This window comes from Onthophagus taurus, chromosome 6 (genome assembly GCF_036711975.1).
Source record: "Onthophagus taurus isolate NC chromosome 6, IU_Otau_3.0, whole genome shotgun sequence".
NCBI lineage: Eukaryota > Metazoa > Arthropoda > Insecta > Coleoptera > Scarabaeidae > Onthophagus > Onthophagus taurus.
Genome location: NC_091971.1, coordinates 12,632,535 through 12,649,880, shown reverse-complemented (window position 1 = coordinate 12,649,880; position 17,346 = coordinate 12,632,535). Strand labels below are relative to the sequence as shown.

Below are 17,346 nucleotides of genomic sequence, written 5' to 3'. Positions count from 1 at the left end.
GAAAAATAAAACATAATTTTTCAAAATGTAATTAAAAAAATTTAATTAATAAAAAAACGATTTAATTAATCGTAAAATAGTACTAAAATTCTTCTTCATTTTTGAAATTACCTTAGAACATTGATTAAAATTTATAAAGTTACCTTTATACATCGATTAAATGCTCAAAATAATGACCATTCAGTTCTAAACATTTCTGAATTCTCATTGCCAAGCATTTCTTCAGTTATTGATTCGCATTATATTGCATCATATTGGAACCTGGTTGTAAACTTTCTCTTTGAGGTAACCCCAAAGAAAGAAATCGGGAGAAGTTAAGTCGTTAAGATTTCTTGAAGTTTCATGTTCGTATCTTATGAGAAATGTTTTCCTTAGTTTACTCAACTCAGTATCGTTTACCGTTTCCAACTTGCCCAAAGTAAGCCTTCTTCAGAGACTGTATGGAGTATCTGATGATGGCGTAAGCCGAAACCGGTTAGACATTAAATAAAGTTTCCAGAAAAAGTATTGATTCTTATTGTAATTTACATTAATTTTTGGTTGCTATGACATTTATATCATCATTCCAACTTAAACGTAAAAATAATTTCTAAAATTTTGCAATGTCTAAATCGTTATTCTAATTTTTGATGATTTTGAATTTAGTAGTTTATATATTGCATAAACATCCAACGACTGATATTTAAACAAATATCTTTTATTGTCATTTTTCACAGTTTTAGCTTTCATAATCATTTTCATTATGAATAAATGTTCTTAATAAAGACCCCTTTTAGTATTAGTAGTTAGTCGCGTGGCGCACTCACGCTTTTAAATGTTCTGTTTTATTTTTGTGTTCAGCTTCGTCGAGTTTGTCGGCGTTGAGTGGTGGAGATGGTATTACCTTTTTGGTTGGGTTCTCCTCGCAATTGGTGACAGTCATTCGTTCTGAAACCTTCACGCAGTGTGTTAGTTCTCTCAAAAAAGCTTTATCTCTTTATAAAATACGCGAAAAGTTTTTGTTTTATATTGATAGTTTTTTTTTATGTAAGTTTTCCTTTCTAAAAAAAATTATTTTTTATTCTTAATATAATTGTTTCTTAAAAATATTAAAAACTTGTATACTATACTTAAGTGTTTAGTATTTTACGTAATCGATGGTTTTTCTAAAATCAATTAGACAAAAGTTTTTTTTTTAACTTCTAAATTGTTTTGTTGCTGTCTTTATTATGTTTCTTGTTTTCTTAATTGCAGTCCTCTTTACAAAGGCTCCGTGACAAATTACGCCGGTCAAATGTACGCTACGGGGTCACCGCAACCACAATTTTGGAATAACACAGGTAAATAATTATTAATTATTAATATTTTCACTCAAAATAATTTTTAATTTCAATTCACATCTCGTTGTCGATTTTATTATATTTTACCTGGAAAACCGTTTATTTCTTTATCAATATGCAAACATTTAGATGATAAAACAAGATAAGTAATATAAGAATTTTCTTGACATTTCCCATTTTTTTAAATAATAAAAAAAATCACGATTTGGACTTCGATTCTTTGTGGGGTTATTGTTTGTAACTCTTTTTTAAAATACCAAATATGATTCATTATCAGGGAATATGATCACGTATTGATTCGATGAGTGTGAAATGTTCAAAGTTTATTTCGACATTTCTTTTTTTTTTAATTAATTTATTTTAGTATTTCAATTTCATTACTTATTGAATCTTTTCTGACCTATCCAACAAAATAAATGTACAACAAACACGATAACGTGTCGTGATCAAAAATTTAAAAATACACATATTTAGACGGCCTTTTGACCTTTGGTTGATGCACATCTTCGATAAGACAAAGATTTCTTGCATCGGTTTATAAAAAAAGATTTATGCATTTATTTAATTATATTATTGTATTCTTTTTTTAAGGGATGCCCACCCAATCAACTTTAAACTTATCCGATGATTTCCCAAAAGTGACCTCAACTGGCTCAACGAGTGCTTTACCAGCTTTCAACAGAATCCCATCATTTAGTAATACAAGCCCAACACAACGAACTTTTAATACACCTTACTTAGAATGGGGTGGCCATCAATATCAAGATTCATCACCAACTTTACCGTATCAAATTCAAAATAATGTTTCGCCGCGGGGTAGAACTTGCTTTTCAGCAGCGGCGTCACTTTCAGCAAGTAAGTTAATTTTTTTGTTTTAAAATTTTTTATGATTAGCCAAAACGTTTTGATGAAAATGAGAGGACAATTTCTTTCAGCCCCCAGTTTAAATTTGATATAGGTATATTTGTGTGGTCGAAGCGTTAAAGGGGGCGTTAAGTCCCGAGGGAAGAATCTCTCGGTTCGTATTTCAAAGCCATAATACAAATTATACGATGTGTTCCTCCTATTTTTTTGTCGGTTTGGGTCAAGTGGAAACATCTGTTTGTTTTCACCTTGTTAGCCCACCGAGAAATTTTTAAGTTTTATCAAAAAAATATTTAAAATAGAAATAACAAGGTAAAAAAATTTGAATTATTTAAAAAACATTTAAATTGTGTAAACTACAAAATTTTATGCGTAAATATTTCGAATTTTCAATATTAAAATAATACTCTCTTTAAAACCACAATATTTATTATTTTTGTAATTTTAAATGAGTAGGTAGTTTGTTTGAATATCTCTAATTACTCTGATCAAGCGAAAATGCTAAATAGTTTTTATCCCACGGGGATCTCGATTCAACTCGTTGTATGCTGAGTGTCATTTCTAAGAAATCGAGGTCCGGTTTTCGCGACCAAATAACAAACAGAGTTCTCTCTGCCCTAAACATCCTGTGTTATTCGCTTTTTATTCCTTTGACATTCGACACTTTACCGAAACAAAAATCGAAAATGATTAAAATAAATAATTTAAAATCATTCATTCAAACATATTTTAATAAAATCCGGAAACTACGTTCTCTTCTTTATCATTTTTAATCAACGAGTTGTATCTTATCAATTTTTTAAGTTTTAAAATCAAATATTGAATATTAGATAGCGCATGGTACAAACGCGATATCATTTTAATATTGCCTTTTCCTTACACATTTTTGATAAATTTTATATAGATTGTAAAGTTAAGGTAATAATTTTAATCAATTTTGAAATTTTAACTAGATCTCCATAATAATTCTTATCTTGTATTGAATTTATGATTTGATCAATAAACATGACTGTTTTGACCAATGACATCAATAATTCGCTGAATTTCGTTTATAACGTCAGTGTTTGTGCAAACTTCCTTTCAAAATTCTTCCATAAATTGGTCAAAAGCAAATACATAATTGGTCAGAGGAACATGAGCACTCATTTTTAATTGTTAAAACATTTTTAGGCCAATCGGCTATTCTGGTACCTTCATCCGAATTATCTAATGCTTCATCTTCAACCATTAATGCAGTACTTTCTCAAACCATTGATAATTCTACACAACCTATCGTAATCTTTTCTCAAAAACTTACTAATTCACGATTTAGACAGATCATAAATTCGTTACTTACATTACATTATTTAATTTACATCTGATATCAGATTCATAGAGGGATATTCTAATATAGTATCAGACGCTCTTTCAGGAGTAAAATCTTTAACTTGCTTTTATCCAGTATAAAAAATATACAAGCTGCACAAGAAGACGATTTACAACCACAAAAACACACATACATTGTTTTGGAATTAGCCAAGATATCTAAACTTCAGTTAGTTTCAGTCAGAATTTACATTCTACCATACTATCTTCGATAGATTTCACATTTTTCATCCAGGGATTCAACATTTACTTAAAACACTCTATTTTTGGCCGCGACTGAACAAGGACTTTATTAGTCCAAAGATATATGGACTAAATCTAGGCTTCGTTATCAAAAATACACAAAATTTACCTCCACTTCAAAAATTTACAGTTCCAAAAGGTAGATTTGAGCACATTCACATAGATCTCACATTTTGACAGTGATAGAACGCTTTGCACGCTGATCAGAAGCTTTTCAAAATTTAACAGTTAGCATTGATCAGTTACCATTAACAAACAAAATGTTAAAAAAGTTTTATTTTCTCTTCCTTAAGTTAAATTTTTCTTTTAAGTTCAATTTTAAGTCACATTTTAATGTGGAGCCAAACACCATAGCCAACCTTAATTTTGGAATGTAACCATATAAATTGTTGCTATGCAAAAAAATATTTATTTATGCACACATTTGTTTGGTCATTACAAAAGTTCCTCGGCACGCAATAAAATCGTCGTCCTTTCAAAATACTTCCATACTGTGTCCATACTGCATCCATACTTTCGATGCATTTGTCACATCATCTCTTAAGCACAGCCATTATTCTCTTTCGATGAGACCAATTTTACAACCCGTTCTTCAATTTAAAGCTATTTTTTTTTAATTTCGACAACGCAGCCCTCTTTTTTCTAAAATCCTAGACCATTTCTCATATTCTCACAATGACATGGTACCCTCTGCTAAAGAGATGGGATTTTTCATAGTTCTCGAGTCAAGGTATAAAGTCAAAAGTGTGTTGTCTGCAACTCAGTGTGTTAAAGTAAATAGTGAGGTTGCACAATGTATGGAGTATAGGCCAATCATTACAATAACTGATAAGACTAGCTTTTCACTCGCCCTTTCTTCAATTTCTGCTATAATATTACTGGGCAGAAATCTTGCAATCAGGAAATATTTTGATACAACAAATCCTTTGATTCCTGTACTATATAGCAAGAAACGAAGTGTTATTGGAACCACATATTCAGATATGCTCAAGATTCGTGCCAATTTGTTGCCATTTCAACTTAGTTATCATGATGCAGTAAGGATACATTGAAGTCAGCTTTGTGCATAAAGATAATTTTCATTTCAAAGTCACAGTGGACTGGTATTCAAAATGAAATTAATTCATTCTATAACGTTATTTCTATCATAACTGATTATGAGCAACTTTTTTAACGGCAAACATCATGTAATGTAAAATTGTGCTTATGAGATGTAGTAAAGATCTAGCAGCCCAACCCAACACAACTATACTACAAAGTTATATAAATAATTGAAGAAAATTCAATACTCCAATATTCATTTATTAAGTAACTTTAGTTTTCAAAAGTCTTGTCATTAAACAACTATCAACTTTCGAAATTGTATCATAATGCTTAAAATAAATATGATAACTATTATTGAACAACAAATGCAAAACGTTTCCTTGTTTACGAAAATGCAACAAAAAAGCAGAACCTGAAGATGTCTTTGTAAATGGCGAAACCGGTAAACTTACTTAATAAATGTATGTTGGATTATTAAATTTTCTTCCTTTATTTATAATCAATTGACACCAATATGATGGATAACCTCATCTATTTCAAAGTTTCATATTAAATTTTTTAAACTTTAACGTTAGTTCATGTACTCTTTCTTGTTTTTGCGCAACACCACTTTGTTATTTAAAATTATCTCCTTCGTTATGCTGTGATCATCGATCAAAAAAAAAATTATAACTCCTCTGCAGCAACAAATATTGTTGAGTTGGGTTGGGTTTAAAATTCTTATAACTCCTGATCCATATTATACAAAAATTTTGTTTTCATTTGCCATAATGATCCTGTTTTATTGTAGATAAAATCTGATGATGGAGTAATTTTTGAAAACCCTCAGTAATTTCTACGAGACGTCAAATGAATTTGTAACAATCAAATGAACAACAACATGATGCTTTCTTGAAATATTTTTCATTCCATACAAAGTTTGGTGTACTTCAAGTTGTATTTCATGCAGTTTGAATTTGATGATCATACGGCATTTTTGAATCAAATCAAATTCACCCAACATATAAAAATACTTATATTTACAAAAATATTAAGTTCCAGTTTACTGGATAATCAGTAATTAGTTAATCAGTTTTAAAATAAATAATGAAATTAATGAATATCCTAGAATCATATTTTTTGCAAATAAGATTTTGTAGACTTCGTTTTGATAAATGGTAGAAATACTTACGCAAATGTATAGTCTATTAATAGAAATCTGTAAAGCACTGTGTTCTTTTGCATCATATTTGACATCTTCTTCGAGTTCTGTATTGGCAGTTCTTTTCTTCTGAACAACTGTCACACTGAAATGTAATAAGTTACTTGTAGTTGGCAGTTTCTTCGAGTTCTAAACTGATTTTCTATTATCAGCATCCATGAGGTGGAAGAAAGTTTTCAAATAAAATCTTTTGGTATTCAATTCTTCCTAATCCGATGTAAAACCACAAGCATTTCATTTCATTTGAACACCAACAATATTAAAATTATGAATATTTGCTGTTTTTGGCCAACAAACATCAACAATCGGAGTTCTGTCACTATATCATCAGTTATTCAGATCTTTTAGGATATCTTGCTTACAATGTAACATTTTTCAATGTTTCTGTTTTTGCCGTAAAGGTAGCAAAGTGGTTATGAAGTTACAATATTATACTTTGAATTTATAGTATGATACATGATGATTTTAATTTATTCCAAACTCAGTCTTTGCAATCAACCCGACGTAATTAGAAAATGTATCTGCAGATTTATTGGATTAATTTTTATGGCTAGTAACTGGACGTGAATTTTTACCTCGTCATGATTAAAATATTGAGTCAATAATATGAGCATTTCCATAGCATCATACACTCATAATTAAAATTGATTGCAAATAAGTTTCTTCAATTTCTATTTTTCTGCATTTTCTTCTTTTTCCTTCTTAATTTTCTTTCCTATTGACTAGTAAAGTTAATAAAGTTTTCTGCCTCTTCAAAATTTCTAACTTTGAAAAGTGCAAATAACATGATTGAAAAAGAAAAGGTTAAAATGAAATAATTTCCCATAAAATATAATTTTACTTTTTTCAAACTATTGTTTGCAAAACAATGACACATTTCTACTAAAAAAAAAGTTACTTTTTAATTTATTTTTTTAAAAATCTATTGTTTCCGACGTGTAAAAAAAATGGGATTTTCTTGGCACGAGCCAAGTTTAAGTAAACACTTCAGTGCAAACGTTAAAGCGGAAAACGGACAACGTAAACTACTTAAAATACCGGAAACGACAATGTAGACGACCACTTGCGAGTTAGTGTTTACTAATCGACGCGTGGCACAGCTGAAAAAAAAAGATAAAAAAAGAAAAGTCTGGAAACATTTTTTGTGTCAAGAAAAAAAATTTTATTTTAACTTATGTTGACTGATATTTAGTAATAAAAAGAGGTGTTGGAATCCGATATATTCGGATGATACACAGTTGTTAGAAAACGATTTATTATATTTCTCGTTTTTGGTGGGTGTCATTTTACTTGGGACTTTAAAGAAATCGGATATCGCTCAAAATTTTTAGGCGCCAGAAACACTGTTTGTTTGCAAAAGGTTTTTCGAAAGGGGGTTGGTGTTTTACTACATTTTTTTTTAACCCTGAGGATGGCTTTGGTGTTTTGACGTGGTATAAATTTCAAGGTTAAAATTTTTTTTATGAGATGGGGTGGTACAATTTGTTTTTCAACGGTTCGCACTTGTTGTGTGAAATTTATAGTTAACAGGACCATCTGGTTCATTTCATTCTTATTAGTAATTTCTTAGAATTCAAATTTTTTAAATTCAAAACTTTTACAAGATTTTTTTATATCAAAATAACATTGTTAGTATTAAACCAAAAAGTTTGTGCTGTTGTTTTTCTCCAAGGTTAAACCAGTGGTTAAGCGGTTTTTTCCATCTCATTTGTAACATTTTGTTATTTTCATTGGTTTTTGACCGAGGTTTCAGCAAAAATATCACCACACAAAAATAAACTTTTTCATTCACTCATAATTTAATTTTTTAAAACAGAAATCTTACTATAACTAAAAAAAGCGTTTCATTAAGAACGAATATAATGGTCTAAGAGAGAGAGAAGAGAAGGCAAAAAGCTATTAACTAAGAGATGTATTTTCTTCCATTTATTTGCAACGATAGCATTCTTCTTGAAACGGTTGTGGTTCACTGTAATCGACACCATCTGCAATTAGAATCTGCTGAATCATTTATTCTTTTGTCATCATTTAAAACAATGATTGCTTTCTTTCGGCTATTTTTGTATATACCACAACAGTTTTTGATGCAAATCCAGCTTAAAAATGACGTAATGTTTTTTGCTATTAAATAGTGTTTTGAAAAGTTTTGTGTTAAATGTTTTTTTTTGGCTAATCATAAAAATGAAGTTAAAATAATAATATATTTTGTGTCTTATTATTAGTAAGAAAAGTTTGTCGATTTTTAATATATTATGGGTCAGAGCAAATCTCAAGCATGTAATAATATCTTACTACAAGTAATCAAACTAAAACAGGTTAAAAATTAATTACAAGTCAAATTCGGGATCATCTCATATTAAAACAACGTTCTGTTTTGTTCTGCCTTTGTTACTCATTGAAGTTCTTCTCCTGACTTCAAGCTTTAATGAGTCAGTGTGCTGATATGTAGATGCTTCATGAGTAATGACTTAGAAAAACTTAGATTTAAAATAGATTTAAACTTAAGTTGCTACTTTGAAGTTCTATCCTCAATTTGAAATTTAATTTTCTGAATTTCCTCAAGGCACTCTTTAACTTCACCAGAAACGACATATTCCCGAGCTTTGATATTTACATAGTTCCACAAATTCTCAATAGAATTTATATCTAGGTTTTGGGAAAATTTTTCCATTACAGCTTAACAAATCTATCTTGGCCGGTGAAGGTCAAATGCGCCGTATTACACGATTGGCGGTACCTAATCGTATACAATGGCCAACAAAAGTATTCGTGTATGTACAGGGTTAGGCAAATTTTATTATTTCAATGTGTAGCTTGAATGTTGCCATTACAAAAGCTTAGCTTAGCTTGAAGTGTACGTGGTTTGTTCACAAGGTGACAGGTCCGATGACTGAAGAGGCCACTCCACATCTCCACGCAATGAAATGAGACGTCCAAGGAAGATCTGTCTTAAAAATTGCATAGCTGCTTTCGATGTATGGCATGTTGCCCCATCTTGTTGAAACCATACAGTATTGAGGTTGATACTCGACCACGTCCATTGTTACTAATAACTCTTTATCCACCAAGGTTCTCCCCACCGTGCGTGGCGCCACGTTCAAATCATCCATATCTCCCTACCTAACCCTGTATTTCATGTAGAATATTGGGACCATAACCTAATTAGTCAATTTCATCTGATAAAAGGTTGTTTTGGTCCATGAGTTCTGCAGTTCCAAACAGTCCTAAACCTTTCTGCGTATACATTTAATATGAAATATGTATGTGCAGAAAGATTCAGAACTGTTCAGGACTACAGAAGTCTTGAACCAAAACAGGCCTAAAGCCGAATCTGCTCGCGGTCGAGGTGTTACGATATGATGACAAGTTTTAGGTTGATATAATGTTAATCACTGCGCTTCAAGTGCATGCAACCTCGGCTTAACTCATTTGTATCAAATCGCGGAATATTCCGCGAGCTGTGACTGTCTTCTATCACCAAGCGCGGAAATTTCCGCGAGTATGCGACTGTCTCATAAATCCAAGGGCATGATATACTAATGGGTTAATTAGTAAAACATCTACAACGTCACGTAGTATGTATTAAGTTCTTGGAGAGCGATTGTTGATTTCACAAGATTGCCTATGTCACTTCAACGACTTACTATTGAACTCCTTCTTCTGCACAATTGTTCAGCCAAACATTTTCCAAGCAGAGGAAGAGATTCTGATTTTCAGTGAAATGCAAAGGTCTCTATCTAATAGCTAAAAATAACCATCACAGAATAAAATCTGTCCATCACAGATCCGTCAGCATGCTTCACAGTTGATCTCAGATCAACGATTTTCTAAAAACGAAAATCTTTTCATCTTTTGGTTCTGGAATTTCTTTGCTGAAAAAGGCACGTAATTTTTTATATTAGTAGTTTTAATAAAATTTAATATCTTATTTTCTTCATGGTCACATCACTTTATATTATACTTAATGTGTTAGATCACGTCTTGGATGTCACTCCAATCATAGAAGTCTATGTAGTTAATATTTTTAAGAATTATCCCATTTTTTGTTAACATTCTGAACTACCAATAAGAAATCATTAAAATCATACACTTCTTATTTTTTTGAGATACATCTCCCAAATAACGGTGAAAACTTTTTGCATTCATGTATTCCGTTTTAATTTGGACACAACCTAAGTGTGCTGCGTGTAACGCATAGCTGCGTAGAACTGCCACGCAAATATTCTTTGATATGTCCAAACTTACACGTAGCAAAATTGAGTCCTGCAATTTTTTTGACACGTCTTAAGAATCAGTTTTAGAATCTCTTGATTAATTTATCTGATATATCACTGAACCTCGGCTGTAAGTGATCTTGGCTTAATTAATGAAAAGAATCGTCTTTTGAAAAAGTTCACTTGATAAAGCTGAGGTCACTCGCGACCGAAGTGATACAATATGATGACCAGTTTTAGGTTGATATAATGTTAATCACTGCGTTTTGGCTGCATGCAACTTAGTAAAACATCTACAACTTTACCTGATATGTATTTGTGAGAAGTTTTTGGCGAGCGCTATACCTGCGATTATCGATTACACAAGATTGCCTATGTCACTTCAACGATTTACTCGAACTCCTTCTTCTGCGCAACTGTTCAGCCAAGGATTTGCCAAGCACTACATGTAGCTCTTTAGCCATGATTTTGGTAGGATCGCAATCGTTGCCAAGAAATAAAGAGGTTCTTAAGAAATAGGTATAGATTCTGATCCTCAGTGAAATGCAAAGTTCATCTAATAGCTGAAAATAACATCCAGTCCATCACAGATCCGTCACCATGATTCAACGATTTTCTAAAAAGGAAAATCTTTTCATTTTTTGGTTCTGGCTTTTTTTACTTTTGGTTTCATCTCACCTTTCCATTTAAATCAGCATCATGACGCATATCCTTGATGGTTGCCACACTCTCTTTTGTTCCTAACTTATTTTCAATAATAATAGCCAGCTTTTATACACCAAGGAAGAGCTTTTTTATGCCACGGATCGTAGAATGAAGTCTATCCACAATTTTTGCAAACTCTCACTGAGTTTTTGTTCCTGAGAATAATAAATGAGCAATTACTGAATTAATAAGAAACTAATTTAAAATTATTGCTTCTTTGTATCTTATTTCATCAATTTCTAGTTGTTGTGTTTATTTGCCATTATTTTTAAAATTTAATATCTTATTTTCTTCATGGTCACATCACTTTATATTATAATGTGTTGGACCACGATTTGCTTTCAGACAAACAATATCTCCGAGAAGAAGTTTTGGTTGTCAACCCAATGATAGAAGTCTATGTAGTTAATGTCTTTAAGAACATTCTGAACTGCCAATAAAAAATCATTAAAATCATGCTCTTCTAATTTTTTTTGAGAGACATCTTCAAATAATGGACACAGTTTGGACACAACCTAAGTGTGCTGCGTAGAACTGCCACGCAAATATTCTTTGATATGTCCAAACTTACACATAGCAAAGTTGTGTCGTGCAAAAGCCGCAATTTTTTGGACACGCCTTAAGGATTATCCATCTGATAGATAATAATTCAACATAATACATTGATTGGATAGTTTTCAAGAATATTGTAAAAATGAGCCTATCTGTTGCATTTGGAGTAAATGCAAAAAACTGAGAAATCACTAATGCAGATGCAGCTGTCTAAAATATCGCAAAAGATGTTCAAAAATGTGTTAGGTAAATGTGACAATCATTTTCTGAAGATGCTGCACTCTTCCTTATGAAGGCAGAATAGTTGTCAGAAAGTTATCAGAAAGAGAAACATTTAGTGAAGATCATGAAGATCACTCTAATTCTTTTTCCTAACTGTTTTAGTTTGAAATTTTTTTAATATGATTTATATAAATTTATATGACTTTGATCGTTAGATGGCGTTATTAGAAATTTACCATCTACCATATAAGACAAAACTAACTAATTGATTGGATATACCTATACATATTTATTAATTTTATTAATTGTTATTTGAAATGTTTTTGATATTGTAATATAGTAGACCCGAGATCAGCTGAATACTTCACGGAGGGGCGGGAGTGCGTGAATTGCGGCGCCATTGACACGCCTCTGTGGCGTCGCGACGGCACTGGACACTACCTCTGCAACGCGTGCGGCCTGTATCACAAGATGAACGGGATGAACCGGCCGTTGGTGAAACAGCCGCGCCGATTGGTAATGCACTGTCACGTGACGCACGCCCCCTCGTGACAACGTGGCTACGCTGCCAAATAAAGCTAAAGAAAGATCATTCTAATTAAAAACGCCGCCTTAGATCTCACATCAAAATAATCGAAATAATTCATGATTGATTCTTACTAAAAAAAAGTTACAACGAATCTGTTTCTCTTTGCGTTCCAGTGGCGGCGGAGCCCGGTCATGCGGGGGTTGCAGAACTCTACAAGAACTACCGGTATGGGTACTCTAATGGTACGCACGGACCCGTGCCTACCACCGAAGAAAAGTCTAATCGGCGTTTGGTACGTCACACCAAATCCGTTTTGATTTCAAATTACTTTTTTTAATCGGAATGCTCCTTAATTCCTTCATTTCTGTAGAGTTATACTTTTCTAGTATTAGTTGTATTTAGATTAGAATTTGTTTGGACCATGTTCTCAAATAAATTCTTATTTTTAACCGATTTCGTACATCATCAGGATATTTCAAAATCTATATAAGGATAATTGAGAATTTATTTGATAGCAAGGTACATAGAGATGGTACTGTTTGGAGTAGCAAGAAATAAATTTTAAAAATTAAATTTATGAGAATATACACTGCGTTAATTAATTATCGTACCCGAGTATGCAACCAAATACGCAACTCGCGTATTGCAATACCAACACTGTGATATTGGTTGCATACTTGCAATGATGACGTCGGGTACGATTATTAATTAACACACTGTACTTTACAGTCCATCTAAAAACTTTTAAATAAGTACTTTTGGAGCATTCTAGTTTTATAAAATTTTTTCATTCTTTTTATTATTACCAACCCCTATTAGTATTAATCTTCTTTACTACTACATACCAGGTTGTTCAAAAGTGTATATTTAATAATCAAAAATGAAACAATTAAATATGCACTTATTTCCTATATAATAAAAATAATCTTAATAAAACTAATTTCTTTTCTTTTTTTTTTCATTAATAATAATTAGTCAGCTTCAAGACGCGTTGGATTAACCTGCACCAATTGTCACACATCGACGACGTCGTTATGGCGCAGAAACGCTCAGGGTGAACCAGTTTGCAACGCATGCGGCCTTTATTATAAATTGCACGGCGTTAATCGACCTCAAGCAATGAAAAAAGAGAGTATACAGGTAAAAATTGATGTTCATAATAAATTCTTAGTTGGTAATTTTGATCAAAATTGATTTATAAATTATTTTTTTTAGACGAGAAAAAGGAAACCGAAGAATAGCAATAAAGAACCCGCAAATTCAACCAATGGAATTTCAACGTCTTCAACGCCTAATATAAAAATGGAACATCCTTTAAATAGTATCAAAATGGAACATACTTTAAATAACATCAAGTTGGAACATAATTCACTTGGTAAGAAATTATGTACAAAAACTTTTGATAAGTGCTGTATAGGTGAAATCTGTATTTATGGACGAAATTTACTTTTGAATTTTAAATTTCGGCCACTCACCATCTTCTTGATTGCCTTTTGACACTATATGTTCAAAGAGGCTGGTGTATACTGTCTTGCAAAATCTTCTTTTCATCTTTAAAATTTCACTCTTATTATGTTATGCATATTAGATAGTTATGTAACAATTTTCCTTTTTTTAAGACAATAGGAATTCGAATTTCGAATAAAATTGTACCAAGTAGTGTAAGATTTCTTTTTTGCAATACTCTGGCTAGGTCAAGGCTTGCATTAAAATATCAGTTGTTACATTTCTCCTTGATATTTGCAACCTCCTTATGATATCCAATGCAACAAGCTACTCCTAAATGCATTTCTGCTGGTTTCCTATTTTTTCAATATACAGTGTTTCCCAAAAGTATAAATTCGTTAAAACAACTATAAACGGTTTATGGAAAAATTGCTGAGACGGGTCTAAGGATTTAAATTTGTTGCAATTTTCCGCCATGTTTATACAAATTATGACGTCATCGCGTTTTTTCAAATAGCAATACCCCATTTTTATTACGAAACATGAAAGAGGATCTTTTTCTGAATCTAGTACACTCAATATTAATATTGGTTACATAAGAAAATTTTCGAGAAAAATTACTTTAAAGATTAACTTCTTCAAATTTGCGTTACATGATAAAAATAGCAGTAGCCATGAGTAACTATGGCAACCAATTATTTTAAATAATTTCCTAAGTGTCAAAAACTGATTTAGTAAAGCTTGTTGAAGAGTGGTGGCGCGCCATCTTGTCGGAATAACTGCCATTGGAATTCAGGTGGGACAACATTATGATATCGTTAAAGTTTCACTATTTTCTATTCATTGAGATACAAAAATAGTAGTAGCCATGCGTAACCATGGTAACCAGTTGCTTCAGATATTCTATTGAGACAAAGATTAATTTTTTATATCTGATATAGTTGGTTGCCATGGTTACGCATGGCTACTACTATTTTTCTATCTCGATGAATGGAAAATAATGAAACTTTAAGATAGTTTTTCTCGAAAATTTTCTTATGTAACCAATATTTATATTGATTGTACTAGATTCAGAAAAAAGTCCTCTTTCATATTCCGTAATAAAAATGGAGAATTGCTATTTCAAAAATATAACTCGTTTAAAAATGGCGGAAAAAATTTAAAATCTATACCAAATAATTTAATCTCAGCGATTTTGCCATAAACTGTTTTTAATGGTTTCACCGAATTTATCCGTTAATTTTGGAAAACCCAGTATATTTGACAATTTTATGCATACAAAATTATATCTTCATAGGCTGTCTAAATCTTTATCCCATACTTTCTTAGTGTAGAAAGAATGCACTGTTTGAAGTGAAAGGTCCCAATTCAACTACTAATACTTCAAATGAAGAAATAATCCAATGAAGGGCAGCTGGATGAACCAACAACGATGCACTATTGGAGGCAGCTGAAGGTTTATTGTGTACTTGGTTTAGTTGATTAATATAAGTATATACGAGACAAAATGGTACATTTGCATTTTTGACTCAAAACGAGTTTTGTGCAGATTTGGGTAATTTATGAGTCGAATTGTTTAATGGCATATGGAAACAAGTGCAAAATCCTGCATGTATATTGACGATAAAGTCAAAATTACAACAGTCATATGCATTTTACTATAAAGCAAAAAACTTTAAGTCTGATTTTCTCCACTTTGCCTTTTTGCTTCTAACCTCTTCATACAATATCGTTTAGGCGTTTAGGAGGCCTCAAAGGTAGCGTCAGCAAAGAATCTAAGGACGTTCTCAGGTTTCCTGACCGACTATGCGCCCCTAAAATACCACCTCTTCCACATTGTACAAGCTGAGGATCAAACTTGTTCTTTTCAAACCTCTGTTCTTTTCTTTCAAACCTCTGTTCTCTTTTTCTCTTTGCCATACTCCCCCATCCCAGTCCCAACCTTCCTCCAACACTCTCCCACAATCTTCAAATCGCTCCTGGCTCCTGTGATTCATCTCATCCTCAAATATTCTCCAAATATGCTCCTTCTCGACTTATCGAGCTGCAATTTTAACACCTTATTCTACACACTATACTCTGTTTTTAAACCACGAGGAGTAAACGCGAAAGTCAGATTTACACTAGGAAAAATCACCAGAAAATATCACTAGATGTTTTGGCGGTAAATTTAAATTAATAATAATTATTATTTATTTATTTACTTATTATTGTATTTATTTTCGTTTGTTATCGTCAACACTAAACATACAAATTAACATTGAAGTTATGAGTGTATTTATTTCAAAATATAATAAAGAAAGGGTTTAAGAACACAAAATTTACAATAATGACACGAAACTGTCGAATTGTCAATAACCTAACCTTCAAATTCAAAATTCAAAATTGCCTGTGTGTGAACCTTCCTCGCATTCAACCAATCACGTGCAAGATCAATCTGGTGACAAAAGCTTTGTTCGTTGGGACTGCACTACTCTGCACGACATGGCACTCGTATGACGTCATAGTGCAATGAAGTGTAAGTCAGTGCAATGTCATGTCAACTTAGTGCAGGTCAGAAAAGTGTATAAACCGTGGTCCCAACGAACAGATTTTTATAAAAAAAGTGTATAATATTTGAAATAGACGAACAGGAGATTGTCAGCGAAATACTCGTGGAAAATGAAATTATCGCAGAATGTTTTTTTAGTAGCGTTTTTTTAGTATTCATCAATTATTATTATTATTTATTTTTTTCAATTATTAGCGAAATATATTTTCTATACCAAACTACTAACCCTTATTAGTTCTTTCAAAAGTACTACTTAACGTATAAAGAAACCACATGCTAAATTGCACCAAAATCTATAAGCAGTACTTGCAAAAAAAGAAATTTTAAAAAACAATTAATATTTTTAAATGTACTATAGGTGTATTTAATGAAGCCAAAATCGACAGGGTAGTTTTTAAATTATTCCAAAAAAGTAGGGGTAGTTTTCTACTGCCTCTACTGGTATTGAATGTACTGTGTTCTCTAATACAACAAATATTAATTATTATTAAGGTTTTATTTCTTAATATTTATATCAATATTAATTATTACAAAACGCGCTTTCAAATATTCCGCCATTTTAGTTACACTGCACTTATTGAACTTAATCGAAAGCAGGTGCAACAAAATCTGCACTAACTTGCACCGGCTGCACTAAATTGCACTGCACCTGGCCCAACGAACAGTATGAATGCAACTGCACTAAACTGCACTATCCCCAACGAACACACAACATCTGCACTAAACTGCATAGTGCAAGTGAGTGCAAGTAGTGCAGTCCCAACGAACAAAGCTAAATTTAAAATACTCCTCCTGGTTTAAAAACAGAGTATAATTGCCAAAGAAAACTTCAAGGTATAATTAATGTTTGTAAACAAAACTAACCTTACCAAACATTCCTTCACGCTATAATTGACATTACAAAAGAAAACTTCACGCTATAATTGCCATTACAAATTTCCAAAGAAAACTTCAAGGTATAATTAATGTTTGTAAACAAAACTAACCTTACCGAACATTCCTTCACGCTATAATTGACATTACAAAAGAAAACTTCACGCTATAATTGCCATTACTAATTGCCAAAGAATACTTCATGGTATAATTAATGT

The 17,346-nt window shown here is 31.8% G+C and overlaps 1 protein-coding gene across 4 annotated transcripts in view; it reads left to right on the top strand.

The window, feature by feature from the left end:
• Positions 1-17,346, top strand: part of LOC111414134 (transcription factor GATA-4-like) — a 63,753-nt gene that overhangs the window by 41,958 nt on the left and 4,449 nt on the right. For 3 of the 4 annotated variants that reach the window (XM_071196528.1, XM_023045323.2, XM_071196530.1), the window contains exons 4-8: positions 1,234-1,319; positions 1,911-2,174; positions 12,070-12,245; positions 13,234-13,398; positions 13,474-13,633. In XM_071196528.1, the coding sequence (XP_071052629.1) occupies positions 1,234-1,319; positions 1,911-2,174; positions 12,070-12,245; positions 13,234-13,398; positions 13,474-13,633 (851 nt within the window). Of the gene's footprint in view, positions 1-1,233; positions 1,320-1,910; positions 2,175-12,069; positions 12,246-12,431; positions 12,551-13,233; positions 13,399-13,473; positions 13,634-17,346 lie in introns of all 4 variants that reach the window. The other variant, XM_023045322.2, reaches the window with a different exon arrangement.